This window comes from Ovis canadensis, chromosome 4 (assembly GCF_042477335.2).
Source record: "Ovis canadensis isolate MfBH-ARS-UI-01 breed Bighorn chromosome 4, ARS-UI_OviCan_v2, whole genome shotgun sequence".
In the NCBI taxonomy this organism is placed as follows: domain Eukaryota; kingdom Metazoa; phylum Chordata; class Mammalia; order Artiodactyla; family Bovidae; genus Ovis; species Ovis canadensis.
In genome coordinates this window covers 124,596,232-124,618,210 of record NC_091248.1, presented here as the reverse complement: position 1 = coordinate 124,618,210, position 21,979 = coordinate 124,596,232, and the positions used below count along the sequence as shown (strand labels likewise).

Genomic DNA, 21,979 nt, shown 5'->3' with positions numbered 1-21,979 from the left:
TGCAGTACACTTTGTGTAGATTATTTAATCTCCACAATGGCTCTGCAAAATTATATAATTGATTACATTTCAGAATATAAACAGGGGCACCATACCTGTAGAATTTCCCTGGTAATACATCAGGAAGCTGAGATGCAGAAAGTCAAAATAATTGACTAATACTATCCTCACCCTTGGTTGATTCTGTATTGGAATCTAGTTATGCAAGGATACAGTCACTCTTTTTCCAGTACTTGGCACCACATGAAAGTGAAAGAGAAAGTGAAAGTGAAGTCACTCAGTCGTTTCCAACTCTTTGCGACCCCATGGACTGTAGCCTATCAGGCTCCTCCGTCCATGGGATTTTCCAGGCAAGAGTGCTGGAGTGGATTGCCATTTCCTGCTCCAGGGAATCTTCCCGACCCAGGAATCGAACCCGGGTCTCCCGCATTGCAGGCAGACGCTTTACCATATGAGCCACAAGGGAAGCCCTGGCACCACCTGAGAGCTGGCAAAATCAGCAGGGCTTTGCTGGAGAGTAATTTGAAGATGAAGAAGCATAACCTGTCCAATAGGAATGTCAAATATCCTGAGAAGCTACATAAGAAAAACAGTTCTCTGGACTTATTATTATTATTATTTCTTCCTGTTCCCAAAGAAAGTGAAAGTGAAAGTGAAATCGCTCAGTCGTGTCTGACTCTTTGCAACCCCAAGGACTGCAGCCTACCAGGCTCCTCTGTCCATGGGATTTTCTAGGCAATCGTACTGGAGTGGACTGCCATTTCCTTGTCCAGAGGATCTTCCCAACCCAGGGATTGAACCAGGTCTCCCGCATTGTAGACAGACGCTTTACTGTCTGAGCCACCAGGGAAGTTCCCAAAGATCTGATCTTAAAATGCAACCTTTCCTAGTAATACTTGGACCAAAGAATTCATACTAAAGCACAGTCAATCATCAGTGAGTGAATTAAGAGAAATACTGAATAAATGGTAGAGGCTAGAGAAAGAAAAAGAAGGGAATTAGTGGAGTGGAAGCTGAAAAAATGGTCAGGAGCACGGCAAGTGGAAACTTTAGTCTACTTCATACTAAGCCTGGATGCCATAGTCTAAGGGAAGGGCTTTCTCGTGTAGATTGAGTACACTACCTGATCTGGCGGATACTGATGGCCAGGCCTGGGCAATGGAGAACTGAGGAATGGATCAGAGGTTGGAGAGAGCAGCAAAGTAGCAGCAGGAGGCATTAATGGCACCAAGTCCTCATGGAATCATTGTAGCTTACTTCCTAATTCATAGTGTACCAGCTACCGTTCGGGGTTTAATTCATTGTGACAGCTCATTTTACTACTTAAAGCAGAGAGGGGAGAAAGAATAGAAAGAGGCAAAGGAGGGCTTTCACAAACTTAACCCAGGGACATGAGAACTGGCAGTGCAACAGAGGAGAGAAAACGTCACTTTCCAAGAGTAGCAGGAATGAAACTGGGAAGAGCGGACAAGGTGTAGTATGATGACTTGCTGAGCAGCCTGGCTGCTGCAAGAGGCAGTACAATATGGGTAAGTGTGAGCGTGTGGACTGGGGAGGAGGTTGGCATTCTGCTGACTACCCTCTTGGCCAACAGCAAGCAGAAAAATGGTGAAAGCAATGATGGGACCAAGCCAAGGCATCAAGGTATGCTAAGAATGATTTAACATCAGTGGTATATTTGAAGAAAAGGGAAGAGATGGACTCCGGTTCTTTTCCGGATATAAGTGTGAACCATTAAGAGGCCTGATCCAGTGGTCTTTCCAGATGACTCTTATAGACATATTCCTCCTCAAAGTGCTCATCACTTCTATGGCCTACAAATGCAATCTGTTCTCCCTGCTGGAGGACCTAAAGGATGTACGTGTTCTAAGCCGCTTCAGGTGTGTCCGATTCTTTGCAACATTATGGACTGTAGCCCACCAGCCTCCTCTGCCCATGAGATTCTCCAGGGAAGAATACTAGAGTGGGTTGCCATGCCCCCCTCCAGGGGATCTTCCAACTCAGGGATCGAACCCGCATCTCTTATGTCCCCTACATTGTCAGGTGGATTATTTACCACTAGCGCCACCTGGGAAGCCCCGCCACCACTGCAAGTCTCTGCCCTTGGGTTTAAGAGAGAAGGTTCCTAATGGAGAAGGGACTACCTAAGAAGCAAACCTAAAAATCTTTTTGTTTTTCACTTTTATCTCTAAAAAGAAAACATCTGAGGAGCAGCAAGTAGTTCAGTATCTACTAAGAAAAAGTAAGTGGCAAGGGGGTGAAACTCCTGAGAGTCCCTTGGACTGCAAGAAGATCCAACCAGTCCATCCTAAAGGAGATCAGTCTTGGGTGTTCATTGGAAGGACTTATTTTGAAGCTGAAACTCCAGTACTTTGGCCACCTGATGCGAAGAGCTGACTCATTTGAACAGACCCTGATGCTGGGAAAGATTGAGGGCAGGAGGAGAAGGGGATGACAGAGGATGAGATGGTTGGATGGCATCACTGACTCCATGGACCTGGGTTTGGGTGGACTCTGGGAGTTGGTGATGGACAGGGAGGCCTGGCGTGCTGTGGTTCATGGGGTCACAAAGAGTTGGACATGACTGAGCGACTGAACTGAACTGAAGGGGGTGAAAGAGACTTGTTGCAAAATTTCCATCTCTTTTCACATTCTATCTTCAGGTTAATTCCAATGCAGCACTGATACTGTTTCATGGTTTTTAATCAGGAGTTCTTTGGTAACTAGATCTATTACAATCAGCTCAGGCCAGAGGAGGTGATTATTAGAAAGGTGAGTTTCCCAGGCTCAAGGAGAAGTGAGGCACACAGGCAGCGGAAGCGGAATGAGATCACGGACTTTTCCATCCTCTACCTAGACCCACGTGCCCTGGACCCTTCATCTCTTCTCTGGCATCTGCGTCACTCCTCTCTGTCTTATTTATAGGTGGCCTGCCACGCTTTGGGGGCTTGCCTGCTGGCTCTGCAGTAAAGACTCTGCCTACAATGCAGGAGACGTGGCTTCAATCCCTGGGTCAGAAAATTTCCCTGGAGTAGGAAACAGCAGCCTACTCTAGTATTCATACCTAGAAAATGCCATGGACAGAGGAGCCTGGCAGGCTGCAGTCCCTGGGACTGCAGAGTCAGACAGGACTGAGTGACTAAACCAACACCACCATCATGCTTTACCCAGTAGTTCTCTTGGTTCCTGAGTTTATGTTGCACAAATAAAACAGAGATTCTGATGGCATCAGTTGAGATCGTGGGTTCTCTCTCATCACCTTTGGCTACATGGAAAAATGACTGTCCCTTAGGGGAAGTAGACAGTAGAAGGCATGCGGAGAAAAAAGTTTAGGGGAAGAAATAGTTGGCATCTCTAATGTATTTTTTCTAACATGGTCATGGCAAAGATCAAGGGATATTCAAAACCCATATGAAGGAATTTTATAATCTGTAAAGTACTATATAATAAGGTGATGTTTATCTTACGCAAAATTCTCAAAGGTTTAATGTGTTCTATGTTTCGGACTGCGCGGCATAAGCACACCGGCTGTGACGGACCTTGCAGAAGCGTCCTTGAGAGAAGCTACCCCACGTCCAAGGTCAGGGGCGGCGAATGAGAGTGCTAGGTTGTGACAGTGCAGAAGCAGCCGAGAGAAGTTACCCAGTGTCCGAGGTCAGGGGCAGCAGCCAAGAGTGCCAGGCTGCGATGGCACAGAAGCGGCAAAAAGGAGCTACCCGATGCCCGAGGTCAGGGGTGGCGGCTGGGAGGAGCTACCCCACGTCCAAGGAGCGGTGGCTGCACAGGTGCGGGAAGGCCGAGAGGAGCTACTCCGCGTTCAAGGTCAAGAGGGGCAGCAGTGAGAAGATACCCCTCGTCCAAGGTAAGGAGCAGCGGCTGTGCTTTGTTGGAGCAGCAGTGAAGAGACACCCCACATCCAAGGTAAGAGAAACCCAAGTAAGATGGTAGGTGTTGTGAGAGGGCATCAGAGGGCAGACACACTGGAACCATAATCACAGAAAACCAGTCACTCTAATCACACAAGGACCACAGCCTTGTCTAACTCAATGAAACTAAGCCATGCCCTGTGGGGCCACCCAAGATAGGCGGGTCATGGTGGAGAGGTCTGACAGAGTGTGGTCCAGTGGAGAAGGGAATGGCAAACCACTTCAGTATTCTTGCCTTGAGAACCCCATGAACAGTATGAAAAGGCAAAATGATAGGATACTGAAAGATGAACTCCCCAGGTCAGTAGGTGCCCAATATGCTACTGGAGATCAGTGGAGAAATAACTCCAAAAAGAATGAAGGGATGGAGCCAAAGCAGAAACAATGCCCAGTTGTGGATGTGACTGGTGAGAGAAGCAAGGTCCGATGTTATAAAGAGCAATATTGCATAGAAACCTGGAATGTTCAGTTCAGTTCACTTTTTTCACTCTGCCGTGTCCAACTCTCTGTGACCCCATGAATCGCACCACACCAGGCCTCCGTGTCCATCATCAACTCCCGGAGTTCACTCAGATTCACGTCCATCGAGTCAGTGATGCCATCCAGCCATCTCATCCTCTGTCCTCCCCTTCTCCTCCTGCCCCCAATCCCTCCCAGCATCAGAGTCTTTTCCAATGAGTCAACTCTTCGCATGAGGTGGCCAAAGTACTGGAGTTTCAACTTTAGCATCATTCCTTCCAAAGAAATCCCATGTTAGGTACATGAATCAAGGCAAATTGGAAGTAGTCAAACAGGAGGTGGCAAGAGTGAACGTCATTCTAGGAATCAGTGATCTAAAATGGATTGGAATGGGTGAATTTAACTCAGATAACCATTATATCTACTACTGCGGGCAGGAATCCCTTAAAAGAAATGGAGTAGCCATCATGGTCAACAAAGGAGTCCGAAATGCAGTACTTGGAGGAAATCTCAAAAACGACAGGATGATCTCTGTTCGTTTCCAAGGCAAACCATTCAATACCACTGTAATTCAAGTCTATGCCCCAACCACTAATGCTGAAGAAGCTGAAGTTGAACAGTTTTACGAAGACCTACAAGACCTATAGAGGAAAACAACGAAATGGGAAAGACTAGAGATCTCTTCAAGAAAATTAGAGATACCAAGGGAACATTTCATGCAAAGATGGGCTCAATAAAGGAAAGAAATGGTCTGGACCTAACAGAAGCAGAAGATATTAAGAAGAGGTGGCAAGAATACACAGAAGAACTATACAAAAAAGATTCTCGTAACCAAGATAATCATGATGGTGTGATCACTCATCTAGTGCCAGACATCCTGGAATGTGAAGACAGTGGGTTTAGAGCATCACTATGAACAAAGCTAGTAGAGGTGATGGAATTCCAGTTGAGCTGTTTCAAATCCTGAAAGATGATGCTGTGAAAGTGCTGCACTCAATATGCCAGCAAATTTGGAAAACTCAGCAGTGGCCACAGGACTGGAAAAGGTCAGTTTTCATTCCAATCCCAAAGAAAGGCAATGCCAAAGAATGCTTAAGTTCAGCTCAGTTCAGTTAGTCAGCTCAGTTCCTAGTTCAGCTTAGTCGTGTCCAACTCTTTGTGACCCCATGAATCCCAGCACGCCAGGCATCCCTATTTATCACCAACTCCCAGAGTTTATTCAGACTCACATCCATCGAGTCGGTGATACCATCCAGCTATCTCATCCTCTGTCATCCCCTTCTCCTCCTGCCCCCAATCCCTCCCAGCCTCAGTCTTTTCCAATGAGTCAACTCTTCGCATAAGGTGGCCAAAGTATTGGTATTTCAGCTTTAGCATCATTCCTTCCAAAGAAATCCCAGGGCTGACTTCCTTCAGAATGGACTGGTTGGATCTCCTTGCAGTCCAAGGGACTCTCAAGAGTCTTCTCCAACACCACAGTTCAAAAGCATCAATTCCTCAGCGCTCAGCTTTCTTCACAGTTCAACTCTCACATCCATACATGACCACTGGAAAAACCATAGCCTTGACTAGACGGACCTTTGTTGGCAAAATAATGTCTCTGCTTTTGAATATGCTTTCTAGGTTGGTCATAACTTTTCTTCCAAGGAGTAAATGTCTTTTAATTTCATGGCTGCAGTCACCATCTGCAGTGATTTTGGAGCCCCCCAAAATAAAGTCTGACACTGATTCCACTGTTTCTCCATCTATTTCTCATGAAGTGATGGGACCAAATGCTATGATCTTCGGAATGCTCAGACTACCGCACAACTGCACTCATCTCACACGCTAGTAATGTAATGCTCAATATTCCTCAAGCCAGGCTTCAGCAATACGTGAACTGTGAATTTCCAGATGTTCAAGCTGGTTTTAGAAAAGGCAGAGGAACCAGAGATCAAATTGCCAACATCTGCTGAATCATAGACAAAGCAAGAGAGTTCCAGAAAAACATTTATTTCTGCTTTATTGACTATGCCAAAGCCTTTAACTGTGTGGATCACAAAAAAATGTGGAAAATTCTGAAAGAGACAGGAATACAAGACCACCTGACCTGGCTCTTGAGAAACCTATATGCAGGTCAGGAAGCAACAGTTAGAACTGGACATGGAACAACAGACTGGTTCCAAATAGGAATAGGAGTACGTCAAGGCTGTATACTGTCACCCTGCTTATTTAACTTCTATGCAGAGTACATCATGAGAAATGCTAGGCTGGAAGAAGCACAAGCTGGAATCAAGATTGCCAGGAGAAATATCAATAACCTCAGATATGAAGATGACACCACCATTTATACAGAAAGTGAAGAGGAACTAAAGAGCCTCTTGATGAAAGTGAAAGAGGAGAGTGAAAAAGTTGGCATAAAGCTCAGCATTCAGAAAATGAAGATCATGGCATTTGGTCCCATCACTTCATGGGCAGTAGTTGGGGAAACAGTGGAAACAGTGTCAGACTTTATTGTTTTGGGCTCCAAAATCACTGTAGATGGTGATTGCAGCCATGAAATTAAAAGAGGCTTACTCCTTGGAAGAAAAGTTATGACCAACCTAGATAGCATATTCAGAAGCAGAGACATTACTTTGCCAACAAATGTCCATCTACTAAAGGCTATGGTTTTTCCAGTGGTCATGTATGGATGTGAGAGTTGGACTGTGAAGAAAGCTGAGCACCAAGGAATTGATGCTTTTGAACTGTGGTGTTGGAGAAGACTCTTGAGAGTCCCTTGGACTGCAAGGAGATCCAACCAGTCCATTCTAAAAGAGATCAGTCCTGGGTATTCTTTGGAAGGAATGATGCTAAAGCTGGAACTCCAGTACTTTCACCACCTCATGAGAAGAGTTGACTCATTTGAAAAGGCTTGATGCTGGGAGGGATTGGGGGCAGGAGGAGAAGGGGATGACAGAGGATGAGATGGATGGCTGGATGGCATCACCGCCTTGATGGACATGAGTTTGAGTGAACTCTGGGAGTCTGTGATGGACAGGGAGGCCTGACATGCTGCGATTCATGGGGTAGAAAAGAGGCAGACACGACTGAGCAACTGAACTGAACTGAACTGATGTTTTAGGAAAGAGTAATCCATCTATTTTCTATTGAGTCAGAATGACACAAGCCTGGGAAAGCGCCAGTGAATTAAGATAAATCCAGAACACAGACCATAAGAGGTAGATATTGTTTCAAAACAAACAACAACTCTTAAAGCAATAGGCTTCAAAAGACATGATAGAATTCCAAGTGGATTTTTTCATTTAAACATGTTGTTCCACCCCCTCCAACCCACCCAGTTTTGTCATGTTTCTGTCCCTGACACCAAGCTTGCAGCAGATGGATTTGTATCACAGGAACCCAAAAGCTAAACCCCATTCTGTAAACGTGTGTCAATCTGTCATCTGAATGTATATTTGCTTTTATCCTCTGCTTTTCTATGTATTCATATATCTAGCTCTCTAAAATGTATTTGAAGAATATCATTTAAATAAAAGATAAAACTTGAAGCAATGTTTATCAACATAATGCTTAACTGAATTTGTTCTTTTCTGTATTTGTATAATTAGTAAATTACACTCTTTTATCCTTTTCTGTTAGTATAAGATCTCCCTGCTTTCAAATGGTTATGTGGTGTATAAATCAGATGATTCTTGCCAATAGTCAAGTAAGAAAATATATCTCTAGCATTTCTTGCCTTCCTGACATATTCTTTATATTTTGCCTCCCTGTGGAATACTCTGTTGCCTTTAATTTTAAGATACATAATTTTGTGTACAAAACAATTCTCAATCAATGCTGGTCATTAGCCACTTATATCTTAAAATGAATTTCAGTCAACATGAGTCCTCTTCCAAGGGTGTTTGCATATAAAATTTATGATGGAATAAAAAACATTGTTTTTAATTGAAAGAACCATATATGGATTTTTTTTTTCTTCTAGAGGAAGTAATCCTCCTCTCTGGTACTTGTTACCTTGATCCACAGTGAGGTTATTAACCAGGGTCAAGCTAGCCCTTCACATGGGTATCTTTTCTGTACATGCACAGAAACGGCGACATGATGAGTGCAGATATGGCCAGTGTGTGACAATTTCAAACAGGTAGACAACGTGGGGTGAGCTACGGGAGGGCATTATGGGCCAACTAGACACGTACGCCACTGAGAAGCAAAAGAGGTCTCTGGGAGGTAAAATATAAGTAAATAAACATCCTCACAGAACAAATGTTGGTACGATGGGCCCTAAGTAAGTGCAAGACTATGGCACCGACAAGGCTTTTCCCCTATGAACTACAGCATCACATTTTTACCCCAACACATGATAATCCACGGTATCAAAACTCAGAGAGAAGCTGCCAGTCAAACAACTAAGAAGCCATAAACATTTTAAATAATATTTTGCTTTTGAAACAACTTTATTATAGGAAATGCATTGTATTTATGCGTCTATTTATATACATGTGTGTCTTGGGCTTCCCTGATGGCTCAGACAGTAAAGAATCTGCCTGGAGTACAGGAGACCCAGGTTCAGTCCCCGGGTCAGGAAGATCCCCTGCAGAAAGGAATAGCTACCCACTCCAGTATTCTTGCCTGAAGAGGCCCATGAACAGAGGGGCCTGGCGGGCCACAGTCCACAGGGTTACAGTCAGGCATGACTGAGCGACTAACACCAACTACTACAGATATAGATGGATACATTCTATAAACTATAAAGAAACCTGTTAAAAAGAAGATGAAGACATTACTCAAATCCCATCTTCCAGGTTAAAAAAGAAAGTTAAGATTTTAGAAGTTTAATTTTAGATACCTCACTTTACATATATGAGTAGATAAACACCTCTAAATAATTCAAAGTGGCATCCTGTACTATTTTAAAACAAAAATATTTTAATGTAACTTTACTTGAATGAAAGCAACAAGAAACATATTGATGTTTCTTCATAAAGTGAATTAATTCTTAAAAAAACAAAAACAAAATAAATCTGCACTTAAAAGTTATAGCATCCAGTGGCCTCCTGCTCTGAAGGTTTGGGGAGAAAAAGCACAAATCTAATCCTATCGTTTGGTACTTAATATTTTAGATCCCACATCTGTAACATTTATACTCTTTCTACAACTGTAATTCCTAGCTGTCTTGTTGTTCAGTTGTTAAGTTGAGACTGACTCTTTGCGACCCCAGAGAATGCAGCACACCAGGCTTCCCTGTCCTTCACTACCCCCTGGAGTTTGCTCAGATTCATACCCACTGCGTCGGTGATGCTCTCTGACCATCTCATCTCCTGCCCCGTCCCTTTTGGCTTCTATCTTTCTCAGCATCAGGTCTTTTACAGTGAGTTGACTCTGCATCAGGTGGCCAAAGGATTGGAGCTTCCACCTAAGCATCAGCCCTTCAAAGAACATTCAGAGTTGATTTCCTTTAGGATTGACTGGTTTGATCTCTGCTGTCCAAGGGACTCTCAAGAGTCCTCTCCAGTACCAATGCAGTCATGATCTTATATTTAAATGATTCATTGCTCAGTATCATCATTGGACCATGGTTTCTTTATTCCTTTTTTTTTTTTTTCACTCATCTCACTGTTGGTTGGGTTGTTTAATTTGTATGCCCAAAAAAAAAAAAGTCACACTCTTGACCTAACTTGACTTGCTCAAATCACTAGGTATAACATTTCACTGATATTCCTTTCCCACAGAACTTCCTAAAAAAATATTTTGAGATTCTGCTTCCTTTCATTAAAGTTACTTTTGATCTTTCAACATCATGATACCTCTTTTAGGGAATATCACATCCTCTTGACATTAGGAGGAGGTATATGTATTATTTCTTTTCCCTTTTATATGTTGTCCAACATTTATTAGTACTGGACTGGTCTGCATCAAAATTATGAATTTGGGTATGGCAAGTTTTCTGTTTTTGGTGGGGGGAGGAGGGTTGGTTTAGTTTCAGTTAATTTAATGGAAAAGGAATACATTAAATTTTTCAATATTTGACATATTGAAGGAAAATTTTTGAAAACTTATTTAGTAGCTTAGTTGTGTCTGACTCTTTGTGACCCCATGGACTGTAGCCTGCCAGGCTCTTCTGCCCATGGACTTCTCCAGGCAAGAATACTGGAGTGGGTTATCATTTCCTGCTCCAGGGGATCTTCCTGACCCAGAGATGGAACCCACATCTCCTGCCCTGGCAGGTGAGTTCTTTATCACTGGCGCCACCTGGGAAGCCCTAATCACATAATAAAAAGAATCACTACACAGATACAGAGAACTCTCTGATGGTTCCCAGAGGCAGGGTGTTGAGAGTTAAGTGAAATGAGAGAAGGGAGTCAAAAGGTATGAATTTCCAGACTTATAAAATAAGTCTTGAGGATATAATATGTAGTATGCTGACTATAGTTAACAATAATGTTCTACATATGTGAAAGATACTAAGAAACTAGACCTTAACATCCCCACTGCAAGAAAAATTGTTTGTAACTGTGTTCAGTGATGGATATTAACTAGAGTTACTGTGGTGATCATTTTGCAATACATACAAATCTGCATACATGAAATCATTATGCTGTACATTTAAAACTAACATAATGTTATGTTAATTATACCACAATTTTAAAAAACAGCACATTGAAAAAAATACCTGATGAATACTATTTTTAAATCAAAGCTGTATATATATATATATATATATGTATTTGAAATTTATATTTCTCTATCTTTGCCTGTGTATCTCTTTCACAAATTGTTTTCTGATTATGATATCTTTATACTTCCAGGAATTTCTGTATATATATTATTCTACTTTTTCCTTATTATTTTTTTCTGCCTTTTGTTCTTTCTGATTCTCTCTATTTTTTTCTCTCTTTGCTGATATATTTTCTTTCTTCACATCTTTTTTCCTCCCCCTTTGGGTTTTCTCCAATTTTCTTTTTTCAACCTTTGTTTATGCTTTCTTTTTTCCCCTGTTTTCTTTCCTTCTTTAATTTTTCACATTTTTTCCCCTGAATTTGTTATGATATAAGCTTAGCATCTCCTGTTTTATTGAATAAAAATTATGGCCTCTGTCAGTTAATTCATATTTATCTAAGAAAATACTGTATCTTTCCAAGTTGTCATTCATTGATATTTATACCAGAATTTCTTTGAAGCAAAAGAGTTTTAAGTTTCTGTTCTTAATTATCTTCTTTTACCCGCTATTAACTGCTGTCCACTTTGAAATCATCATTTACTAATTATAATGGTACTATACTAAGACTTTAAAGTCTAAAAGTAAAATTTTAGCTGCAAATATAACATTTTTTCACATGACTTTAATAACAAAGCTAAATTCTGGGCACTAGGGGAGAAAACTACAAAGAGTCATAATTTTTCATCCTGCATTTTCAATAGAAACTAAGTGTGTACATTAATAAAAGGAGAAAAAGCAGTTAATACAAAGTATTCCTCCTCATTCATGGGACACATATTGGGAACCTATTCTTCTTAACATCTTTCTAAATGATTGTCTGATTAACAAGCATTTCCTTAACTCAGAATTTTTATGTCATTTTGAACTCATTACCATATAAACTCTAAAAATTCTTCCTCTTTATTTTACCATCTCCTATTTGCAGCTCTTTTTTTTTTTTTCCATATCACTCCACAGTCATTGCTGCTGTTTAGCAGCTCAGTTGTGTGTGACTCTTTGTGACCCCACGGACTAAGCCCACTGTCCATGGGATTTCCCAGGTAAGGATACTGGAGTGGTTTGCCATTTCCTTCTCCAGAGAATCTTTCTGACTAAAGGCTCGAACCCATATCTCCCGCATTGGCGGGCAGATTCTTGACCATTAGCACCACCTGGCAAGCACCTCCATAGTGGCTACAAAAAATTCTTCCTCTTTAATATATCATCTGTTATTTCCAGCCCAATTTTATCGATATCATTCCAAAATAGTGGATACGAAACAGGCTTATAGGAAGTGTCTTTGACTGTCAACAGAAGTGGAAAGAGTGATTTTGGTAGCCAGCCACTAGCTGTTGTACAATAAAATATACATTAAAAATGCTGTGTAAATATAATATGTTCTTACGTAACACATTTGTTGACAAGTGAAATGAAAGTTGCCTTACCTCCTCGCTTGTTGATCTTGGCGTAGCCAGGTGAATAGCTCCCAGACATGGAGGATGAGCTGCTGAAAGCTGCATGGTGTAGTCCAGACACAAGGGGCTCATCACATTTTTCTAAAAAGAAAAGAAAGCCAGATTTAATAAAGACTGAATAATCACTGGCATATTTTTTGTTAAAAATCGCTATTGAATACAATGAAAAGTTTAAGATACATGATACATCTAGGAAACAACTATAATTTATACAACTTGACATTGATGATCGGAGAAGGCAATGGCACCCCACTCCAGTACTCTTGCCTGGAAAATCCCATGGAGGGAGGAGCCTGGTGGGCTGCAGTCCATGGGGTCGCTGAGGGTCGGACATGACTGAGCGACTTCCCTTTCAGTTTTCCCTTTCATGCATTGGAGAAGGAAATGGCAACCCACTCCAGTGTTCTTGCCTGGAGAATCCCAGGGACTGGGGAGCCTGGTGGGCTGCCGTCTATGTGGTCATACAGCGTCGGACACGACTGAATTGACTTAGCAGCAGCAACACTGATGATTCTAATGAACCCTAGCACAATTTTAATCGCCTTCTGATTTTCAAGTTATAACTATGATCAAGTGCATTATTCCAAAGGACCTCAATGCAGGCCCACTATCTCAGAACCATGAATAAAGTTGTGGCTGGTTATTTCACAAGATTGGCGATTTGGGGGTCTCCTCAAAATCTTCAGTTATTTATTCACTCTAAGGATTCAGAGTTAGAAATATGAACTTGGAGGAGGGAAGACCAGGAGGAATAACATTCAAACTAAAAAATTAGGAAGGAGGTACCAGTAAGAAAGAACACAAGATAACCACCAACACGAACGCACTGCTGTGTAAAACATTAGTCAGTTCTCATTATTCTTGACCAATGAACTGCTCTGGAGTTCTGATTTTCACTCGGCTTCTGCACTGACATGAACTATTCTTCCCCTTCCTTCTTTACCACTGCTGACTCTCCCATTCTACTTTGATGGGTGGTTCTCACCTTCCTAGTGTCTCTATACATTAAAGTGCCCAAGACTCAACTCTTGGAGCTCTTCTCTGCATCCTCTGGGTCTCCGGGAGGCTGCATCAAGTGCTATGTCTTGTCATGCTGGCATATCCCCAGTCCTACCCCCTCACTTTGCCTCATCCCCTGGTCCAGGCAGCCATCAGCATCACTGCTGTGACTGCATAGTCTTCCATCCGCCTCCTTTGCCATAGTCCTTCTGTACACAGCAGCCCAAAGGGCAGTTTGAAAAATATGCAGGTGGGTAAGGTAGTTCCTGCACTCAAAATATCCTCTGGCTCCTGCTCAAGTCACTTGGAATGAAGTCCAAGGTCCCCCAATGGCGCACAGCAGCCTCTGCACTGATGCCATCCTGCAGCATCCTTGTCCTTTACTGCCCAGCCTCCCTTCCCTTCTGACTGCAACGACAGACTTGCTCCTGCCACGACCTTTGCTGTCACTCTTCCGATGACCTCAAGGCTCATCCCTCACCTCCCCCAGGCTCTGTTTAATGTTTTCTCTCACAGTGCAGACAAGTTTTCCCAGTCTTCCCAGCTATACAAGTACTCACTGCCCTCCCTCTCTGTACCACGCCTTGCTCTGTTTTCCTTCATAGCATTTACAGCCATCTGATATGTTGTGTTTCCATGCATGCAATTGTTTGATTGCTTTTCTCTCTCCCATGAGATTAGAGGCTCCATGAAAATAAAGGTTTTGAGAATGTGCTTAATGCTTCCTTTCTAATGATCTGAATAGCACCTGACACTTGGCATACACTCTAATGACATTTGTAGAAGGAAGGAAGGAAGCAAGGGAGGGAGGGAGGAAGATAGGGGAGGAAAGAAGGGGAGAGAAAGGGAGGATGGGAGGAAGGGAGGAAGGAAAAACAAGGACAACTATACCTAACAGACTCAAAGAGTCTCAAGGCATGATGCTACCTTACAACACGACATAGCGCCTAAGTTTTAGAGAGATGGTCCTAAATCCCCAACAAGTGTTTACATGTGCTCAGTGTTTTGTTTAATATGACACAGAACTAGGCTGTATATTCTCATTGACTTCTCTCTCAGATATTCATATACAGGGGGAAAAAATAACAATAGAAGGAATGAACTAGTTTTCTTGAAAAGTCATTCAGGCGGAGTGAAGTCCCCAAAGATCCTGGGGAAATGAATTATTTTTCATTATCTCACCACTCAAGTGTGTACAAAACTGAAGTTCAGAGGAACACATCCGTCCTTGCAAAACATAGTTAGATTTCTTACTTTTCTCAGTTATGCTGTGAGTGCCTCTGAGCAATGTGGCGTGTGTGTGTGAATATATTTCTCAGAAACTTAAAGGTAAACGACTGAAAAGAGGAACATATCATTTATTTTAAAAGTATCAGTTTACAAAGTGAGAATCCACAGTGAAGGGTTTCATATTAATTGTTTAAAGATTTACTATTATTTCAGCTGCTGTTGATCACACACATAAAACCTTGATTTTCTAATTTCCGTCTCAGTCTAACTTTGTACAACTTTTTGATGTAAGTTCTGCATTGAAGTTTAATGACAACTATTACTTCAGAATTTTCCATTATGTTAAAAATGTACTCATGTTTATTTTACTCATTCAAATAAAACAAAAATTTATGACATATAGACACTATTCTATACAAAATACACAACCAATAACCAACAAGGACCTACTTTACAGGACAGAGAACTACACTCAATCTTTTGTAAGAACCTATAAGGGAAAATAATCTGAAAAAGATTCCAAAACACTTTGCTGTAACCTGAAATCAACTACACTTCAATAAAAAATAAACTACATCTAAAACATTTTAAAGAAGAACCTATGCTGTGTCAGACACAGGAAATGCAGAATTGATGAAACTAACATTGTTCCTGTCCTCACGTAATTTATGTTTCAGTAGAAACTAAAAACTAACTAAAACAAAAACAAACAGGTAAAAATGTGAATTCATAGGATGAATTCATAGGATGGGATGGTGATAAAAACTACCAAGACACCCTCGATATGAAAGAGGGGCTAGGAGTCTGTGGGTAGGGTGGAGGTTGAGAGAGTTGCAGGCTTTGGGTGCCTAGCCAAGAAGAGTCTCTTTGATTGGGTCACATCTGTGTAGTAACCTAAGGAAAAGAGGACATACTCTGACAGAGCTCAACAGGACCATGCCAAGAGAAGCTTTCTGTCCAAACCTGCTCAGTAGGACTAACTTGATGATCCCTGGAGAAGGAAATGGCCACCCACACCAGTATTCTTACCTGGGAAGTCCCCTGGGCAGAGGAGCCTGGCTATAGTCCATGGGGTTGCAAAGAGTCTAAACAACTCTACCTGAGTTGTTTAAACAACTAAACAACATTACCTGATAATAAGGAATAATACATTATCCAAAATTCAGGATTCACTGAATATATAGCTCCATGTTACACATGGTAAATAATTAAAATGAAGTTGGTAATCAAGTGATCCATTTAACTTACTTAAATTTAGAACATAAATACAGCAATTTATAAAATCTGAGAATAGTTTATCCATATTAGTTGTTTTCTTTAAATTGGATTTCCATAACAAATTAATCTTTATACCAAATTAAAATTTTTTCACTAAATTTAAAGACTCATAAATCAGAATAACAAAATTAGAGTAAAACTGGGATCAAGAAAGATGAGAGCATATAAAAGATTATTTATTTTTAAAAAGTACTATAGAATTATTATCATAATTTAAGGATCAGATATCTCACAATAATCTGAGACAAAATCTATAACTGCATAATTAAGCAAGAAAAATGTCACATGAATTATATGTTCTCCTGAAAGACGGTAGTCACAAATATTTATTATGATCTCAGTCCCTGCTTTTCACTGTTCTAATCACTTTGGACAATAAAATATCTGTCTATGTATCTATTTCCCATGCTCTCATAAGTGGTAACAATATATACACCCACATAAAGCAATTATTTTAACATGAAACAAGAAAATAATACCAGTCTGTAATTCAATGCTGACTAGAACATAATCAAATCCTGAAAGTAACAAGTAAATTAAAAATACAGGACTATGGTTTAGGTGACCTTATCACTCCTGGCTTTCTCCTAAGTATATGACCTTGAGTACATCAGTTAACCCCCTTTCGACAGATGAAAATGTGAAAGTGCTAGTCACTCAGTCATGTCCAACTCTTTGAAACTCCATGGAATGTAGCCTGCCAGGTTCCTGTCTCCATGGGATTCTCCAGGCAAAAATACTGGAGTGGGCTGCCGTTCCTTTCTCCAGAGGATCTTCCCAACCCAGGGATCAAACTTGGGTCTTCTGCATTGCAGGCAGATTATTTATCATCTGAGCCACCCTGACTCACACATAATATGAAGAAACTAGCTAAATTTCTCTGAAACTCGAATGCCCTCAAGCACTGTCAAGGACAAGAGTGCACAACTATGTCCCCCAGACCAAATCTGGCCCACTGCTCGCTTTTGTTAAGAAAAGCTCACCCCATTCACTCATTCATATCTGCATTCACATCTCAGCAGAATGTCACAAAAAGAGACACACAGCCTCTGAAGCAAAAGGATTTACTATCTGACCTTTTACAGAGAAAGTTTTCCAACCTCTGGCTCAATATGATAAATATTCCATGTATCCACAAAGAAGAATGATTAACGATCACTTATGGTAATAGGCAACCTACAAATGATAAATAAGACCTGAAGAGTTGACAGGATACAGATGAAGAGGGTTAAGAACACTATGCTGCTGCTGCTGCTGCTAAGTCACTTCAGTCATGTCCAACCCTGTGCGACCCCATAGATGGCAGCCCACCAGGCTCCCCCATCCCTGGGATTCTCCAGGCAAGAACAGTGGAGTGGGTTGCCATTTCCTTCTCCAATGCATGAAAGTGAAAAGTCAAAGTGAAGTTGCTCAGTCGTGTCCGACTCTTAGCGACCCCATGGACTGCAGCCTACCAGGCTCCTCCTTCCATGGGATTTTCCAGGCAAGAGTACTGGAGTGGGGTGCCATTGCCTTCTCCTAAGAACACTATAGAGAGAGGAAAAGTTTCAAGTCTACAATGAGGATGAAATTTCCCCATGATGGCTGTAGCTACACTCCACGTGTGCCCATATTGCCAGACTGACTATTAGGATGAATGATCCATCTTTACCTCCAACTGTAATAATAGTTATTACAGCTTCCATCTTCCAAAGAGTCTGATTGCTTGTTGTTCTAGAGCATGTGTCTCAATACTCTGCAGACATTAAACATTAGTAAATCAAACAGATCCCTGGAGAAAGTTAGGATTTTTATAGTAGTGTAATAGTAGTAGTAGAGAGAGGGAGAATGCTAACATTTGAAATAATTTAGTATTGTATTTTCCCATACTGGGATGTCTTCCAAAACTACAGCCACATAGTTATGGCAAATATTTGGTCTCCAGTGTATTTCCCTTCCAGGGAATCCTGGATGAAAACTAGAAGAGCAGATGGGCCTTGAGTTTAATTTTCACACAATTTCAGTCAATCAGGAAGGCAGACTAGCTGCAAGAATTCTGTATGAATTCAAGCTGGAACAGAGGAAGTGATTGGCAAAGCGAGATGAAATGGCTGTGGCCCTTCACCTCTAAGAGCATGGCTGAGAGACATCTTTCTTGGCAAGGGGGATGGACAGCAGTTCGCGAGGTCAGAGGACATCAGAACATATGCCACTGACATCAGAGTAGCATTCAAATGTTATCTCTGATAAATAAATAATGTTGGAAAACGTTCATCATATCTTTTAAAATCATAACACTTACAATATATGTTTTACATCGCGCATTTGGAAATACAAGTAGAAACCCAGAAAATAAGAATGACGAAGAACTCCCAAACCAAACAGCGCTAACAGGATGGAAATTCCATTTTTTAAAAAAATTTTATTGGAGTTGCTTTACAATGTTGATTAGATTCTACTGTACAGCAAAGTGGATCAGTTACACGGATATCCCCTCTTTTTTGGAATTTCCTTCATGTTCAGGTCACCACAGAGCATTGAGTCGTGTTACCTGTGCTATACAATAGGTTCTCATTAGTTATCTATTTTACACATTATATCAGTATCATATATCATACCAGATCAATACAGCGCATCTATCCCTACCTCTCAATCCATCCCATGCCCTCTTCTCCCCTTGGTATCCGTATTTTAAATTCTAACATTTGATTCCCATTCAGAAAAAAAAAAAAAGAAAGAAAACACTGTAAAAGGCAGATTATCAGGGGAATGCATCATAAAATGTTCTCTTTACTTCGTGTGCATTCAAATTCTGACTTTTGAATCTAGAACTGCATGACCACCAACCTCAGGTATCATGACTCCATTGCCAGGGCAAAGTTAAGAGGCCAGACCTCCCCCTAAAGTCTTCTGTTTCCAATCAGTAGCCTCCTGCCTGGCTCCTTCTGGCCAAAACTATCTCAAATCGCAAGCTAAGTGGTCGTGCTCATTTCCTTCCCTGGCTCCCCTAAGAGCATCTCAGTTCCTCCCAGAGATGGCCTGTTGTTCCCCTGGCGATGCTCCTTTCAAGCCCTAGAGGCCCATCTTGGTGGGTGGGCGTTCCAGGACTGCGTGATGCCTCCTGCTCCTGACTTTCCTTTTGCTCTGCCTGCTCCCCAAGGTGTCCAGCTAAAGCCAGTCGGTGTCCTTCTCAGCTGAGTCTACAACTGCCTGAGTCTCCAGCCACTGTTGATGATGTTATCCCCTGTGCCATTTCCCTGACTTCCTGGACAAAGCATGCTTTGTTTCACAGACAGTGGAAAATTCTTTGGACAAATAAGGTGCTATTTCTTATCTAGCCTAGTGGATAGTTTTAGGATTTGGATGAAAAAGAGACTGAAGCCACGACTCAGGTGTGTTTCCTGAGGAATCACTGAGGTTAATATAGTCCTGTAAATGCTTCACAAATTAGCATGTCGGTGTCCACACTCAGATCAAACAAAGGCTGGTATGGGATCTAGCACTGCTTTAGATACTGAATTCCCAAGACGATGATTCCGTGTGTGTGTGTTTTAAATATTCTTCTCAATAAAGAGGAGAGAAGAAGAAAGGGAGGAAGGGAGGTTGGAAGGAAAGGAGGGAGGAGAGAAAAAATGAGAGAAAGAAAACAAGAAAGGAAAAGAAAGGAAGCAGAAAGGCACAGCACTAACAATAACTTCACAATCTGTTTCTCAACATCTAAGACAGGCCCACTATTTTGATTCCCTGTAAACGCAGGCCACTGGTTCCGGAAGTTCTCTGTTTTGATGCACTTGGAAACGTGGTGCTTTGGTTTCTTTCCTCAGCACACATTCTTTGCATAGGTTCTGTCTTTTTCACCTCAGAACTTTGCTAACTTTAGCATTCTATTAAAAAACCCAAACAAACTGAACTCATTTCCATATGCCATCCGAGGAAATCCCATACCCCACTTACTTTTCACTATGGAAAAGGTGTAATTCTACCTGGGAGCCAAATGTCTTTGAATTGAATAATTTACATATACACTGTGATGTTTAAATACTGTATTACTCCTTGAATGTATGGCGAGTACTGGAAATTGAAGCAGGACTTTTCTTTTCAAGTTCAGTTATTGTAACTTAACCTGATCTAATAAATAATTTCTAAGATAGTTGTGATTTGCAGAGATTAGTATTAGACTGAGGTTTTCCCAATATTAGCACATGGAAAAAAGCATGTTCTTTACAATTGAACAAAAATGATATTTTATTCCTAGGGATATGAATTTGGATGACTAAGTTCTATCTTATCCAGAGTGTCTTCAGGTTTGTTTTTTTTTTTTTTTTCGTTATTTCAAATGTCCATTTCTAATTTTGGATAAGTTTTTTTAATGATTTCCTACATCATAGCAATAGAAAGTAAATGGTTTTAAAAATCAGTGTTATAGGAGAATTCTGGAAAAAATGTTTGCTCTTCCTTAGGGCAAAATACTGATGACTCTAACTCAACTCTAATTTTATATATCTTCATTCTCATCATAATTTCCTCCCATATTTTTTATGATTCATACATTGCTTTGTGTCCTTCTTGCTCAAATATCCCTGCCCTATTCTTTGTCACTGGAAATAATTTTTTTTTTTTGCCTGATCCTATAAAATTCCATACAATACAGAGAAAGAAAGGATTTTCACAATCCACAAAAGTAATCCCTGTTACTAGTTTCACATACACACATACACACTCACTACATTTGATACAACATGTGTTTAAATAGGTAAGGTCATTGACAATCTGGTCTTTAGCATACACTGACCTATCAAAGAAATGTCCATACAAATATTGCCTTTTGGTTTTAAATAAAAATAAATATTGCTTTGTATTTCATTTTATGTAGGGATCTTTTATTATCTACATCTGGATCTTCATAGCAGGGTTAAACTCCTTTGCACAGAAAATGCAAGAATGTTAGTTCATTGGTAAAAGAGATCATATATTTAAATTGAGAATTAATTGTCCTTTCATACAATGTATGGAGAATTAATCTAGTTTTCTGTACTTAAGGCATCTCACAAAAGACATGAAGCCAGCAATCATGAAGAAAAGTACAATTAGATTGCCATTAAATGCTAATTTAGAAAAAGGTAAAGACAATAAATTTGGAACTAAATCAACTGAGTGGACATGTTTTACCTGACATATAATGAAAATCAATAAGGGAGAAAAGGAAACCCATCTCTCCCCTTTATCTTCTCACTGAATCTTTCCTCCTTACAACTCCAAGGAGGGGACCCCATTTTCCTTTTTGTTCATTTCCACTCAATGGGAATCAACTAAATGTGCCACCATATGCATTATAGTATGAATTCAATGAGGCAGTCACCCCTTTTCCATCTCAGTAGCATAAATAGTAGAAACCATTGAGCCAAAATCAGCAAATAAATAGTAATAGTAATCATTTTTTAGTACTTATGAGGCAGGCAATGCAGTAAATATTCTGAGAGAATTCTCTCAGTGAGTTACTTTATTTAGTAAGACTTTGACATGGGTATCATTACCATTATACGATGAGGAAGCTTGAGACATCACAGTTAAAGAACAATAGTGAAAGTGAAGTGAAGGTCGCTCAGTTGTGGCCAACTCTTTGCAACCCCATGGAGTGCTAGAAATGGAATTCTGCAGGCCAGAATACTGGAGTGGGTAGCCTTTCCCTTCTCCAGAGGATCTTCCCAACCCAGGGATCAAACCCAGGTCTCCTGCATTGCAGGTGGATTCTTTACCAACTGAGCTATCAGGGAAGCCCAAAGAAGAATAGGACAAGGACAAAAGCCAAGTTGTATATGGTTACAAGTTTTTGAGGTCTACCATCTCCAGGGTCACTTTGGATAAAATCTGTACACTGGATTTATTCTTGAGTGTGTAGATCTCCTAATAAAAATGAAATGGTCAGATTTTTCTTGCTGTTGTTTTTTAGCCAC

General features: G+C 40.8%; 1 protein-coding gene across 1 annotated transcript in view; it reads right to left on the bottom strand.

Moving 5' to 3' along the window:
- The window catches only part of CNTNAP2 (contactin associated protein 2), a 2,336,063-nt gene that overhangs the window by 1,625,444 nt on the left and 688,640 nt on the right, over positions 1–21,979 (bottom strand). The window contains exon 3 of the mRNA XM_069588655.1: positions 12,510–12,620. Coding sequence (XP_069444756.1) covers positions 12,510–12,620 — 111 coding nt within the window. The remainder of the gene's footprint in view (positions 1–12,509; positions 12,621–21,979) is intronic.